General features: G+C 46.2%; 1 protein-coding gene across 1 annotated transcript; it reads right to left on the bottom strand.

Annotated features, from left to right (window-relative positions):
- Positions 1-6803: 6803 nt before the first annotated feature.
- On the bottom strand, positions 6804-15048 carry ALKBH7 (alkB homolog 7). The gene is made up of 4 exons (XM_063123628.1): positions 14755-15048; positions 9048-9221; positions 8252-8376; positions 6804-7285 (listed from the first exon to the last, which is right to left on the bottom strand). The coding sequence occupies exons 1-4, from the start codon at positions 15046-15048 to the stop codon at positions 7150-7152; spliced, it is 729 nt and encodes a 242-aa protein (XP_062979698.1). The 3' UTR covers positions 6804-7149.
- Between the last annotated feature and the right edge of the window lie 781 nt (positions 15049-15829).

Genomic DNA, 15829 nt, shown 5'->3' with positions numbered 1-15829 from the left:
AGAGCCTGTATCCTGCACAGACATCTCATCAAAGCTGTGATGATTTATGAGTGCCGCCTTGACTGAGCCTTTGAGCCTACCATGCAGGAAACCCCACTTGCCGGCGTGATCTATAATAACTTAAAGGCTCAAGGGGTTAAGGCTTTTCCTCCAGGCAGTGTACATGCTTTTCCCCCTCCCGCCCACTATTCCAAAGAAGATATAAACAAGGAGAAAGGGGCCATCTCCCTATAGAACCTGGCCCTGCTAACTGGCGAAGGGATGGGTGCCCCTCAGCTCCTCTGCAGCCTCTCTCTCATCCTGCTGATCCACACCGTTCCTTCCCAGCCCAATGAAGGCAAGAGCCTGATGGTGCAGAAGCCGGAGAACTGGATCAGAGATGCACTGCGAACACTACTAGGTATGATGACTGCTTTTACATAAGGGGTTCCAGCCAACTTGTCCTCCCATGAAATCGATGCTGCCATGCCTGGGACATGGTAGTAGTAGCGGACGAAGTGTCACCGTAATTGGCAGGATTGGCCTGGCTATGGAACTATGCAGGAATGGAGCATTCTAGGTTCAAATCCCTGTTCTTTTGCCAATGCCCTGTGTGGCCCAGGGCACAGCACTTGCGCCCTGAGTCTCACAGTCAAGAAGCTGCACGGGGACAACAAAAGTTTTGCAGCACAGAGGAAGCCGGATGAAATCCAGAAGGTGCACCATGTTGTCTTACAGAAGATGTGGGGAGCCACGTATGATCTGAGTTCCTCCAGCATCTTCAGTGTCATATTAAGACACACATCTGGCACGTCTTAAAGGTTGTGCAGCAATGCCGTTATACTGGACTGACAATGAACAGCCTTCATGGTGCTCCAAAACCGTAACTGCAAGGAAGGCTGCCAGATGCCCCACGATTCTAAGGATAGCAAAAGCCTTAACCTTTTAGCATACCAGCTTGGGGGAGTGGGAAAACACCCTGATGGAACACCAGTAGGGCCTGGATGGCTAAGGACAGACCTCTGAGCAAGACAATGCTTAGATCAACGCCAAGGTCCACTTGCAGAACCAGAGTGGTGTACCAGCTAGAGTGGCAAGACCTCCCTTCAAATTACCCCTCAGCCACGGAGCTGACTTTTAGTCAGTCACCCTATTTCAGATCTCAGTGGGTTGCTGTGGGGATGAAACAGCCGAGCGGTTGTTGGGAAATAGCCCTGTGTGCTGTCCTGAGCTCCTTGGAAGGAGGACAGGATGAAAACCTCAGTAGCCACCCATTGAAAACACGTTGCCCTGACCCGAGATTTCTTCTACTCAAGCGGAAGAAACACTGCCAACAACGAGGCTGCCTGGGGGAGCTGTGCAAGGCGGAGGGTGGCAACATTTTGGATGCAGAAGCTGCCGGATCAGAAATGGCAGCTGGATCGAGGACGATGGAGGGCCTCAGACAGACGCTCAGAGGCAGAGGGAAGAGGAGAGAGAGAGAGGGAGAAGCGAGGGGGAGGTCCTGGCCATGGGTCATCAGCTGCTAAGTGGGGGGGGAGTGCAAGGAGAGATTAGGGAGGCCCAAGCCGGGTGGGCTTCCCCCCCCCCCAAATCCAGTGGCTGAAGCACCACTGAATCATTTACCTAGGATGCCCCCCAGGCCAGCCCTGAAGCATTGGCGTCCTAAGTAAACTATTAAATCATGGGTTTCTCTCAGCCTTAGCAGAGGACCTAAGTGGTGAGAAGGTCAGGTCCCCCTCTGCCCTCCTGCTGTCAAACACCTTGACTGCACGAGCCTTTCTCCTTCAGGCACCGAGAAAGTTACACTACAGACTTAAAACGGGTTTGACGTAGGTTGCGTAACACCCCAGTTGGCTTTGTATGTCGTGTTTTACTAAGAGCCCTGCTGATCTAGCTATTTGTCTGCTGCAGAACTGATCTAGCACAGTGGGTACAATGACAACCACAGAGCCGGCACAATAGAGATGGGGAATGTGTGGCCCTTCTGTTGGACTGCCTTGACCCCAGTCACAGAAAGGGCAGGAGGTGTGTGTCGGATTTTGAAAGTAATAAGGGGGTGCATGGGTCAAAGGCGCGGAAGCAGGGGGTTGGACTCGATGGCCTTGTAGGCCCCTTCCAACTCTGCTATTCTGATTCCATGATTCCACTCTACCCACGGCTTACCACTCCACAGCTGCTCTCTCCAGGCATTTTCCCCCAGGTTCTGGCAGAAGTGCCACAAGGTTGCCAGCCATGGGAGTGGAGATAATCCAGATTCTTCAACCTTTTATTTAAAAAAACACACACCTGGATGTCCCTCCCCTCCCTGGAACTGGTTGTACATGGCTGGAGCAGCTCCATGCTTGAATACTCAGGAAGGGGCTGTCACCATGCCTGATTTGGCCCTGAGGTATTTTCTATGACTCCCCTCATTGCCGCATTTAAATCTCACCTCAGCCCCAAACTCACTAGGTGGCCCCCTTAGGCCAGCTGCTCTTCTCTCAGCTGCACCCCTCCCCTCAACACACACAATAAAGGCATCATACCAGCCTACTTTGCAAGACAGTTATTAATATTATGAAAGGCGCTTTGGAAAATTGAAAACCTGCACCTGCCCTCTGTTCTTGTGTTGTCCTCAGGGCCAAGAGACATGTGACACTGGGGATCCAACAAAGGATTCCAGAACCTTTTCGGAAGCTTAAATAAGCCACAGGGTTGTTTAAACTGGGAAGGGAGGTCACTATGATGTGGCTGACAAAAAGGCAAATGCAATTTTAGGTTGCTCTGATAACACAGAAGTTTGCTGTTGTTTATTCGTTCAGTCGCTTCCGACTCTTTGTGACTTCATGGACCAGCCCACGCCAGAGCTTTCTGTCAGCCGTCGCCACCCCCAGCTCCCCCAAGGTTGAGTCCGTCACCTCCAGAATATCATCCATCCCTCTTGCCCTTGGTCGGCCCCTCTTCCTTTTGCCTCCCACTTTCCCTAGCATCAGCATCTTCTCCAAGGTGTCCTGTCTTCTCATTATGTGGCCAAAGTACTTCAGTTTTGCCTTTAATGCCCTTCCCTCAAGTGAGCAGTCTGGCTTGATTTCCTGGAGTAAAGACAGAAGTACAGTTTCATCTGAATCCTCCTTACAGTGTGGTGTCCAGAAGTGGACACAGTATTCGAGGTGAGGTCTGACCATTGCGGAGTAGAATGGAACTATCTCCGCAATGGTCAGACTTCACCTCGAATACTGTGTCCACTTCTGGACACCACACTGTAAGGAGGATTCAGATGAATTGGGAGAAGTTCAGAAAAGGGCATTTTGATAGCATTTTTCAAGAACCTAAAGCGTTGTCACAGAGAAGAGGGAAAGCAATCTAAGAGTGTCGGACATGAAATAACAGGGTCAAGTTAGAGGAGGGCAGATTTTGGTTGAAAATCAAGAAAAACATCCTAAGGGTCAGAGTAGTCAGACAATGGAACGAGTTGTCAAGGGAGGTGATGGTCTCTCCATCGCTAGAGGTATTCAAGACAGCCATCTAGATGCTTTAAACTGGATTCCTGCACTGAGCACTAATGGCCTAAATGCCCCCTTCCAAGTCTATGACACTTTCCTTCAGCACCATTTTCCAGATCAAATCCTCTCCCTGTATCCCCAACCTGACCCCAACCCCCAACTTGGTAATAAGTTGCTGGGATGGAAAGAAGCCAGATATCTGCATTCTGCTTCTTTTTTCTGCAGCAAAGTCATTAGAAGTTTCAAGGAGTGGGACAGTGTTCAATCAGGAAATTGTCAAGAAGGAAATACATTCCTACCTCTATAGTGGTGCTGCCCTGATTCAATTTCCCCACTCCCCAAACCAGGCAGCTTTGATGCATACATTAAAAAAAGGTATCATATGTAATTTCGCCTTCAATAGCCAATGAGACAATATCTGTAGAAATGCAAGCTTAAGTCTCCATCTCACAACATCCTGTAGTTCTATATACTGTAGCATTATCTGCACACATAAAACCCTTTCTTTTAGTTTTCCCAGAGCTGGGCTGAGGGTTTTACCAACTGCACTGACCCCTTCCTCATTTTGCCTTTATTACACTTGCTGAAGGTCAAATAATTGGTTTCTGGACATAGACCACCTTAACCACGAGAGGCCACTTCAGCCACCAGATCTTGGATTACATTAAAAGCAGTGTGCCTGGTAATCTATTGGGCACAACCCACTGGGAAGTTCTCCTTTTCAACAAGTAAAGCTGCTGTATTCTGGGTCTGCCCAGCCTAGCACTGCGTACACCCTGCCAAGATCTTAACTATAGGTGTTTCCCACTCCTGTTACCTATTTTATCTGGAAATGCCAGAAAATAAACAGGGATCTCTCTTCTGGAACAAAGCAAGAACTCTACCACTGAACTATAATGGCACTGAAATCACCAGAATGCATCCCAGTGGAATTGTTCTCCTGGTTAATTAGCGAGGGGGGGGGGGAGAGAATACTAGGGTGTTCTGCTCCTGGCATCAAACTGCTGTCCTCTGGTTGCCCCCTCCAGCCAAATTGGATTTTGATGAACCTAATCTAACCAAACAACGGCTAAACACTGAGGCATTCCTGCTCTTGCCTGGTGTAGAAAGGTGCTGGTTCTCCCTGCCATTCTTCCTTTCTCTCATTTCAGTAACACGGACCTCCAAAGGCACATTGACGAATGCTGCAGGCCTCCAGAACAGCCTGATAAACCTTCCAGCCGGGTCGGTCCCCAGCCCAGCCAGGAGTCGCCCAAAGCGGCGCACATGGGAGAGGCCCGAGGAGCAAGAGTGCCGTCTACAAAGCATGCAGGTTCAAATCAAGGATCTGGGCTTGGGCTACAACTCTGAGGAGACCATCCTCTTCAAGTACTGCAGCGGGAGCTGCCCCAAGGCCCGCAGCAACCATGATCTGACACTCTCCATTCTGCTTCAGAAGAGCGAGATCCCTGCCTTAGGGGACCCCTGCTGTCGGCCCACACATTATGAGAACGTGGCCTTTCTGGATGACAGCCACCAGTGGCACGAGGTGGAACAGCTTTCTGCCTCGGCCTGCAGCTGTGTGGGCTGACTGACTGGCAAGGAGGGGGAAATGGATGCAGAGACTCCTGGGGGAGCAGCAAAGCATGATCCTAGCCCTAGTTGTAGAAAAAGGCGCCTTTACATGGGTCCCATTCTGGTCCTTAGCTCTGACATGAATTTTTAAGAGCAGTAACTTGTAACGCGGATGCTCCACCATGGAATGCAAAGGCCGCTTACATCTCCCCAGTCCAAGTGCAAAGCAATCCCTCACAACGACTCCCAATTAGGGCGAGACAAGCAGTGCTTTCCTGAGGACTGCCAGGCCCCACCCAAATCCACTTCACTTAACAAACAGAGATGCTGCTGATTTGACTGAATCCTGTCGGAATAAGGCCCAAGAGACTGGGGTAGCACGGTGAGGGCTGAGCAATCTGAGATATTTATGGATTATTTCTAAGTTATTTAATTTATTTCTTCCCAGAATATAAAGAAGGGCTGGCATTTGGACTACCCCTTCCTCAAGTTGAGCTCCCCATTTTTTGTTTCTAATTTATTCACCCATTTCTCCTGTTAGAGGGCTGAGGTTATTAGTTGCACATTTGCATCAAGAATAAATGACCGATATGTATATACTTGTGCCAATATAATAAAGACCAAGCAAAGACATGCACAGAGTCTCCCGTTCTGGGGTTAGGGTCACTCATTGGGAAAAGAGGGCAAGGGCTGGATCCTTCCTCAGTGGGCTCCAAGCCACACGGCACCATGGCCCAGGCAATGGCAGCAAGTCTACACTCTAAAGACTCATGGATAAAAAATGAAAAGTGTTTGTCAATGAGCTCAACAACACAAGCAGCACAGGCCCCTCTGTTTGGTTAAGTCTGGGTGCAGCACAGATTTCTTTTTAAAGACACTGAAAGGAGAAAAAGCAATTAAACAGATCCAGATAGGACAGGAGAAAGATGGGCCATACGCAGTAAACAATTAAAAATGGGTCCCTTAATGCAAGTAGGAGGTGAAGGGTGGGTCTATGGTCTGAAATTGTGGAAGACAAGCAGTCTAGGCCCAGTCTTTCTCCAAATTCTCCCCCATACCAATTACTTAAAAGACCAGGTGAGCACTATTTTCACCACTATTCAACGCTCTCTTTTCACAGTTCGTCTTCCTCTCGTCTCCCATTTCTGTTTCAATGGCCTGCTGCCTTCATAGATTTTTGGGCACTTTGAAAATCCAATGAAAGCCAATAGAGCTTGTTGTTCCATTCACTTAGATTTTTAACATGCTCATCGTAAAAATCAGGGCTGGGGATGAAATCCAAGCCCTGGCCAAGGACTGTCTTGCCCTCACCATACTTTGGGTGTGTGTGTGGATTTATGAGGGGGACAGACCTCCAATTTCTGGATTTTTCTTTATTTATCCAAGCCCCATTTTGTGCAAAACAGGGCTGGGGAAATTTTAAAAAATGGATCACGAGTGGAACTGGGAAAGGGGATTTAGAGGCAGATGTCAGGTCTGCCACCAAGTCCCCTGGGATGCAGGCTGGAGGACTGAGGGGAAGGGGGAGGAGGAAAATACACTACACACAGTAACGTATTGGCCTGATTGTGTGACAGGCACAGTGGCTAATGAGTTACTGCGAGTAGCTTGTCAGCCACCATGGCTTATCATGACGTGCGAACACAACCTTTGAGACAGCCTGTGCAATACAGCCTAAAGGGGAGTACTGTGCTGTTTGAAGAAACAGGCACTTCTAAGGGAACGTAAAAGCATTACTGAACTGACTTTTCCCACCAACGACAAAGCTTTACACTCTAGTCTCCATTAATTTCAGCCCTGGCTGCTGCAACACATATCACAGAAGCAGCGTTGGGTTTTTTATTTTCCTGAGATCAACAGTACTTTGGTTAAGTACAATCAGTTCCATTCTCCAATCCTCTGCAGGACTCCATTCTCTCTGTCCGTAGCCAGAATACTTCCTTAGATCTTGAACGTCCCCAGACTCATTTAGTGCATGGAGGAGAAATCCCCTCCCTATATTCTGGCCGCAAAGCTGAGTCCCATGAAACAGCAGGTGAGAGCAACCTCTTGAGAAGCAGCTCCAACAGATGAAGTAGCCTAAATTTCAACTGTAGAAAACGGCCAGCCTCTACAGTCCCAACTTGTAATTCTATGAAGAATCAGATGGCAAGGGCAGGTTCCGGCAGATGACCGATATCCTTCGCTCCCGGGGCACCTTCCTTCCGTCAAAAAAGGATTCCTCGTCTTTAAGGATCTCATGAGTGAACTCATAACGAGCTGGCCCTCTTCACCGAAAGAAAAAATGACACAACATACCCATGTATTACCATAACTTGCAGTAACTCTTGTTCCAAGCAGAAGACATCACAAACCACACAATCAGAGGCAAGAAATCGAAGTGCCAAAATACCAAGACTCAGGCATTTCATACGGGTTCCTTCCACAGTCTTAAGAGAACCTCCAGTTCCGTTTTCAGATAGTGACTGCAGAGGTACAACTTACAGTTACTCACTCCATATAAATCAGGGTATATACCACGCCTCTTAAGATCTTTGTAAATTCTTGTAAGATGTTGGACAGGTTCAGATATAATGGAAACCAGTTTCCTGTTTCATGAACGAACCTTGGGCTCATGAATTTCCTTCTCCACTTCTCTTGAGCAGCTCAGAGGAGGAGATTGGAAACTTATGCTTTTAAAACAAAACTGCTAAATGAAAAAAAAAATCAGAGCACAACAGCTTTTTTGAACAAGCCAGTACCTGAAACCCATTTAATCCTGATTTGATTTAGGCCACAAAGTATGGCGATGGGAGCAAGACAGGTCTGCTGATGTATTTTAACCACAATGCCCACATGTATCCTTCCCATTCAGTGGCAGTATGCCTCTAACAAACAGATGCTATAGAATAGCTTTGGCCATTGGATGGTACTGTAATAAATAAATAAATTTGACAGATCTCTAGTTTGATCCAGCAGAAGGTAGGACTTGTATTCATAGCGGTTAGAACACATGGCGGTTGTGGTATGTCTGAAAACCAGGATGGATACTAGGAAGGAACTGTGTTTTAAGGGGCAGTGATGGAAGGGCTTCACAGAGTAATAGGTCCATCAATGGCTACTGGGCATGATAACTAAGTGTACCAACATGGCTTCCTCAGAGGCGCTCAGCTAGCCTTTGTTAGAAACAAGATGCTGGGCTAGATGGACCCTTGGCCTGACCTAACCAAGCAATTCTTGTGAAGCTTTATTACCTGAGGATGTAGAGAGATCGGCGCTCTAGCAACAGATCCAGCCAGTCCTGTGGATTCTGCTCACTGACCAGACGCATCACGCTCGAGGACAGCAGGGAAAGGCCTGCAATGGTACAGCCGCAGAACTAGCAGATGGAAAGGCAAAAATGATGAGGCCAAAACAGTATGATTTCGGTCACTTCCTAAACATAGCTTGCCCTATTACCAGAATATCAAGTGTGCCACAGCCTCATCTAGCAACTGGACACACACATCCTTAAATAGCCTTTAATATCACCCAAAAATACAACTAGGGACAGGTGGGGTGGGAAGGATCATCATGAGGATTAAAAAAAACAAGTGAAATTCATACAAGGACCAAAACACTGTGCTTTAAATGCAGATTTTTCAAAACCCCAACTGGGGTTTTTATGCTTCAAAAAGTACATTGAACTTAGTGGAGTTTACTTCTGAGTAGATAGGATTGTGCTGCAAATGGGTTTTTTATGGAACAACCCTTCATAGGCAAACATCTCCATCAGCTGCAAAATCAATTCTTACAATTCAAAACGTTCCCCACCCAGTGTGCATAAGATTGCACACTTATTATATTCCCTAGATGCTTTTTAAGACCAGTCTTTTTCAATAAAAGATGGGGGGGTTATTGACCCTAATTTAGCATACAATGAAGGACCAAATGCAACAAGCTACAGGGTGCTTCTGTGGAGCCTCTCTTGCAAACTGCCTAGGTATCAAAGTTCCACTCTGGTGGGAGAGGGGGGGAATCCAGTACTTCCAAACCCTTCTATGCTGTTACCTTGACACTGTCTACATGAGGCTTTATGTACCCAGTTTTATCCAAATCCAAGACATGGACTTGAGTGAGCTGTGGCACTTCTGGGGGAAAAGCTGCATCCCGGACCCTCTGCAAAATCTCATGATTCTCCTTGCTCCAATGTGATTTTTCTGTCTCGCGGTACTTATGAATAGCCTGCAGAAGAGGAAAAGAGGTTTTATGATCTAGAAAAGGAGATGAGAGAGCCATCTACAAGTCTGGCCCACTTCACACAGCATTAGGTGGTGAGCTGAATGTGCCAAAGAGCCGTCACCAAGCACCACAGACAATTCTTTCCTATTGCCTCAAACACAATGCTTTTCAAATGGAATCAACTGAAGACATCAAATACGAAATAATCAAAGGATGTAACATGCATTTGAGCCAACCCCAAGACCAATTTTGTACAGATGAAGTATGTAAAATGGTGACAGCTACTAAAGAAAGCATAAAAACAGCAGCACAAAATTATTTCAAGTTAAAATGCCATTCACTTAATGACTTCCACATAAGAATGAGGGAATCACAAATGTAATGTTACAGATAGAACTTACATCATATCAGCTCAAAACAGTATGCTTTTTTTACACAGTTCAGCTCTACCGCCTCGATCCAAAGAGAGGGGCGGGTAAGAAATAAATATATTATTTACCTCACATGACTCAATTTTTTATTTTTTTTTAATGAATCCACATACCAACAGTCATTTTTCAGGAATGGTTCACATTAAAAAGGCTATGTCAAACAATAAAACATAATAAAGCAGCAGTATAAAAACAGCAGCATAAATATCTTTCAATTTAAAATGCCATTCACTTGACAAAATATTCATTTGCAGCTGAAATGTGTGAAGCAAGTCCATGAAAAAGCAGTACTTTTGAGGCAACAAGAAAATTCTCTTTGTGTCACCACTTGATTTGGCAGAAATCAAGTAATGAAGAGGCATGTATGAACCAGCTCTCTTGGGTGTGTATTTAGGGTGACCATATGACCGGATTTGCCCGGATTTGTCCAGGTTTTTGAAGGCAAATCCGGGAGTGGGAGGGGAAATCTGGATTTTTTTTTCCAAAGAGCAGCTCTAATGGGAATTAACAAAAATGCTTATACGCCATCATTTTTTAAGATAGACATGAAACTTGGCACAATGGTAGCTCTTAGGAAGGGCTTTAGTCATACCAAATTTGAAACAGATCCGTTCATCCATTGATTTTTTAGGAATTTTTTTTAAATTGAGGTTTTAAAATTATTATTTTTTAAATCGTCATTTTTAAATATAAAGAGATGAAACTTTGCACCATGAAAGGATTTAGGTAGAGCTTTAGTCACACCAAATTTGAAACAGATCCGTTCATCCATTGATTTTTTAGGTATTTTTTAAAAATTGAGGTTTTAAAAATATTTTTAAATCGTCATTTTTAAAGTTAAAGAGATGAAACTTTGTACCATGATAGGATTTAGGTAGAGCTTTAGCCACACCAAATTTGAAACAGATCCGTTCATCTATTGATTTTTTAGAGATTTTTTAAAAATTGAGGTTTTAAAATTATTTTTAAAATCGTCATTTTTAAAGATCAAGAGATGAAACTTTGTACCATGATAGGATTTAGGTAGAGCTTTAGCCACACCAAATTTGAAACAGATCCGTTCATCCATTGATTTTTTAAGAATTTTTTAAAAAATGAGGTTTTAAAATTATTATTTTTAAACTGTCATTTTTAAAGATAAAGAGCTGAAAGTTGGCACCATGATAGCTTTTAGGTAGAGCTTTAGCCATACCAAATTTGAAACAGATCTGGGGCCAGTAGCAAACCCTGTTAACAACAACAGCAACTTGCAATGAGTGAAGATACAGTCAGAAAAGATATTTGAGGGAAGGGGAGAATGTAACACACAAAGCATAACAAAAGCTTCAAAGTACAGCAAAACCTACAAAAGTAGGAGTGAGTGAATTTCAGATACATTGAATCTCTCACTTGTTCTTTATTTCAGTGATTTTAACATTAAGATGTTATGTGGAACAGATTTGTCTTAAACGTGTGTTGCAAAATCAGACATGTGACCAAGGCTATGTTCGGGTGGGCACGCCCCCTTGGTACTGGACACGCCCCCTTGGGGCCGACCATGTTGTCCTCCTTTTTGGTTTCCAAAATATGGTCACCCTAGTGTATTCTATTTTCGTAAATACAAACTCACTTCATCCAGGGTGACCAGCTTTTTATCAAAAGGGAAGAAGGGATGGTAGAGCCCCTCACTGAGGCTCTCTACTCCCAGACATTTAATGGTATATGCTGGGGCATCTATGTCTGCTGTTTTAAACTGCCCAGAGAGCGTCGGCTTTGGGATGGTATAGAAATGAAAATATCATTATCAACTTTAATAATAATAATTTTAAAAGGCCCTGTGCTATGTAGGCCAGTGTCCTGTTTCCTAGCATGGCCAACCAGAAGCCCCTGGGAAGGCTCCAAGCAGGACAAAAGCCTGTGTCTGCCAACAACTGGTATTCAAAGACATACTGTAGCATACACCCAAGATTTCAAGCCACGGATCGCTTTATACAGCATCTTATTGCCAATGGTGGCTACCCAAATACCTCACAGATACCTCAGGGGCAAGACACAAAGGCAACGGACCATAACAGATGTAGAGTTCGTGCCTTCAATGCAGAAGGTCCCAGGGTCTATCGCTGGCATCACCAGGTAAGAAAGGATCAGGTAGTTGCTGGAGGTATGAAAGACCTCTACCTGAAGCTTTGGAAAGCCACTGCTAGTGAGAACAGGACAGGCAATGGTGAGCTAGACGGACAGATATTTTGACATGGTATAAAGCAGCTTCCTATGTTCCCATAGATTGTCCCCAGCATCTAGCTTTGAGATATACTGCCTCTGAAAATGGAAGGCAGTTTATCTGCTTTAGCAACTGGAGTGAATAGCCTTGGATAGACTTCTCCTCTCCCTGATATTTATCCAGTCCCCCTTTACTGCTAAATTAAGGGTGCTTCTAGGCAGACAGCTCATAGTGCTGCCAGATGATGATCATGATGATTCCATCAATGTTCCTGGTGCTGTACATAGTAAAAGAATAAAAACAGCAACACCCGGCCACATAGGCTTACATTCTAATAAAACCATAAGAAAACAATAAGAGACAGAAGAGAACGCACCACACAGGCACAGGGGACAATAAAACAGTATAAAAGTAAGAACAAAGTCAAGTTCTAAAAGCTGTAGGAAAAAAGGAAAGTTTTCAAAGGAGCTTTAAGAGCTCTCGTTCCGCAAGAGACATAATGCATCTATTCAATCTTCCATGGATTTTTTTGTAGAAGGGGAAAAGGGAAGTGGTGAGGAAGATGTCACTGGGACACCCCGTAAAATTTAGTGAACAAGGAAGGGCAATTGTATGATAAAAAGCCTTGTCTGGAAGCAGCACAGCCCCATCCTGGAGGAGCAAAGTCCATAAACTGTGAAGCAGGGTGTCCGCCCCATCATCAGGCTGCCTTCGGCCCCCTCACCAGTGTGTGTGTGTGTGGGGGGGGTTCAACTGCCAGTCCTGTCAGCTTCAGAATGGGGGTGGGTGGGGGCATTTTGTCCTTCATCACAGGCCCCCTGGTATGTTTCCCTAAGCCTCCATCCTGTTCCTTTTCATTATTCCTTCTTCATTTATTATTATTATCATCATCATCATCATCCCGCCTTTTGCCCAATGCTGGGCTTCAAGGCGGCCTTACAATAGGGTGACCCTATGAAAAGGAGGACAGGGCTCTTGTATCTTTAACAGTTGTATTGAAAAGGGAATTTCAGCAGGTGTCATTTGTAGATATGGAGAACCTGGTGACATTCCCTCTTCATCACAACAGTTAAAGGTGCAAGAGCTATACTAGAGTGGCCAGATACAAAAGAGGGCAGGGCTCCTGCAGCTTTAATTGTTGTGATGAAGAGGGAATTTCAGCAGGTTCCCCATATATACAAATGACACTTGCTTAAATTTCCTTTTCAATACAGAAAGATACAGGAGTCCTCCTTTTCATATGGTCACCCTACTTACAAAGTTTAAACATACATGGGGTGGGGGGAGGACATAAACATTTAAAATACATGACAATTTTACAAGTCCTTAACATAGATGGAGGGCCAGATTATTCTCCAAAGGCCTGCTGGAACAAAAAAGTTTTAGCCTGCTTCCGAAAGCCCATCAAGGAAGGAGCCAGCCTAGAGAGTTCCAGAGCACCGGAGCAGCCACCGAGAAGGCCCTCTCCCATGTTCCCACCAAGCGTGCCTGTGAAGAAGGTGGGACTGAAAGAAGGGCCTCTCCAGAAGATCTCAAAGCACGGGCAGGCTCATAAGGGAGAATACGTTCTTTCAAATAACCTGGATCCGAACCATATAGAGCTTTATAGGTCATAACCAGCACTTTGAATTGTGCCCGGAAACAGACTGGAAGCCAGTGGAGCTGTTTTAACAGGGGAGTTCTCTGCTCTCTGTAATCAGCCCCGGTCAACAATCTGGCTGCAGCTCTTTGATTCAGTTGGTTTCCGCACACTCTTCAAAGGCAGCCCCATGTAGAGCGCGTTACAGTAATCCAATCGGGATGTCACTAAGGCATGTGTGTCACTGTGACATCTCTTGGAACGGGCGCGCTAGCTTTAACTGTGCAAATGCATTCCTGGCCACCTCCGAAACCTGGGCATCCAGGCCCAGGGCTGAATCCAGACGTACACCCAAGCTGCGGACCTTTGTCTTCAGGGGGGAGTGCAACCCCATCCATACTTCTACCTCCTGCTACGCGAGGGGAACCTGTGGCCGTCCTGATCTCGACGGGACTACTTCTCCCATCATCGCTGACTTTTGGCCGGGATGGTTCCCCAACCGTAGGGTGACCCTATGAAAAGGAGGACAGGGCTCCTGTATCTATAAAAGGGAATTTCAACAGGTGTCATTTGTATATATGGAGAACCTGTTGAAATTCCCTCTTCTTCACAACAGTTAAAGGTGCCCTCTTTTAAATCTGGTCACTCTATTATAGCTCCTGCAGCTTTAACTGTTGTGATGAAGAGGAAATTTCATCAGGTTCCCCATATATCAAATGACACTTGCTGAAATTCTCTTTTCTATGCAACTGTTAAAGATACAGGAGCCCTGTCCTCCTTTTCGTACGGTCACCCTACTGAAAGGGAAGGAGGACAGGGCTCCTGCATCTTCAACAGTTGCATAGGAAAGGGAATTTCAGCAGGTGTCATACGTAGGCATGCAGCTGCTGCTGAAATTCCCTCTTCATCACAACGGTTAAAGCTGCAGGAGCCCTGCCCTCTAGGGCAGGGCTCCTGCAGCTTTAACCGTTGTGATGAAGAGGGAATTTCACCAGGTTCCCCATATATACAAATGACACCTGCTGAAATTCCCTTTTCTATGCAACTGTTGAAGATGCAGGAGCCCTGCCCTCCTTTTCATAGGGTCACCCTATGTAATCTTCCATCCTGGCCCTCTTGGTCTGATCTATTGTGAGACACATAGCTCACAACAGATAGATCTCGATGGGACTATTGCTCCCATCATCCCTGCCTCTTGGCCGGGATGGTTCCCCAACCGGCGCCCTGCGGGTGTGTTGGACCACAACTCCCAGGATGCCATGCGTTGTAGGCCGACACACGGGGGATGGGGGGGCTTGCTGAGAGGACTGCTCGGAGGCCACCCACCCCGTCCCAATGCTCGTCCTGGTAGCGGCGGCGGCGCAGCTGCGGCTCCAGCTCCCGAGCCAGCGACGCCTCTTCTCCCTCGCTGAGGAAGCCGGGCACCACGCAGGCGCCGCCCGCCCGCAGCCGCCGCCACAGCGCCCCACTCGACGCCCGGACTGCGGCTGGCCCTGGCGGCGGGTAGGCCTCCGCTCCCCAACACAGCGCCCGCGCGCTCCGCCAGCGCATGACTGCCGCCCTCACGCCGGAGAAGGACCCGCGGTGCATGATGGGGGCCGGCCAACTGCTCATTTGCATGCTGGCTTCCGGCTCCTTCCGGGAGCCACGTGGCCGCGAGGGGGCGTGCGCGGGGAGCCGCGCGCTTTATCATCGTCACGGTTATGACTTTGCTCCTTTGACTTGAATCTGGTTTAGTTAGGGTAGGGTGACCCTATGAAAAGGAGGACTGGGCTCCTGTATCTTTAACAGTTGTACTGAAAGGGAAATTTCTGCAGGTGTCATTTGTATAGATGGGGAACCTGGTGAAATTCCCTCTTCATCACAACAGTTAAAGCTGCCCTCTTTTGTATCTGGTCACCCTAGTATAGCTCCTGCACTTTAACTGTTGTGATGAAGACGGAATTTCACCAGGTTCCCCATATATACAAATGACACCTGCTGAAATTCCCTTTTCTATGCAACTGTTAAAGATACAGGAGCCCTGTCCTCCTTTTCATAGGGTCACCCTAAGTTAGGGTGACCCTATGGGTGAATGAAATCTTTCTTGCTAAAAGTGATAAGCCATCACAATTTGACATCATAAAAACAAGTAAACAGATAAGCTAAAATAAATAAGTTAAATAGGTTAAAATGGATAATATGAAGTAAGATTAAAATAATATTTTATTTATTTATTTAGAGTATTTTTATCCCGGAGCGGCTTACAATGTATCAATGAAGAAGACAGTCCCTACCCTCAGGCTTACATTCTAAAAAAAAGAAGAAATGACACACAAGGAAAAGTGTATGGGGAGGGAAGAGGGAGAAAATAAAAAGAAATTAAGGAGACTGCTTAGGCTGGTGGGAAGGCCCTGCTCCG

Source organism: Elgaria multicarinata, chromosome 3 (assembly GCF_023053635.1).
Source record: "Elgaria multicarinata webbii isolate HBS135686 ecotype San Diego chromosome 3, rElgMul1.1.pri, whole genome shotgun sequence".
Taxonomy (NCBI): Eukaryota; Metazoa; Chordata; class Lepidosauria; order Squamata; family Anguidae; genus Elgaria; species Elgaria multicarinata.
This window is presented reverse-complemented; position numbering and strand designations above follow the sequence as displayed.

Excerpts from the sequence above, each read along its gene's own strand:
- ALKBH7 (XM_063123628.1), bottom strand. The coding sequence starts at position 15,048 with ATGCAAATGAGCAGTTGGCCGGCCCCCATCATGCACCGCGGGTCCTTC. Across the intron at positions 9,222-14,754 it reads AGGACGAGCATTGGGACGGG|GCTATTCATAAGTACCGCGA; the intron begins GTGGGTGGCCTC and ends CCTCTTCTGCAG. Across the intron at positions 7,286-8,251 it reads CGATCTCTCTACATCCTCAG|AGGGCCAGCTCGTTATGAGT; the intron begins GTAATAAAGCTT and ends CTTTCGGTGAAG.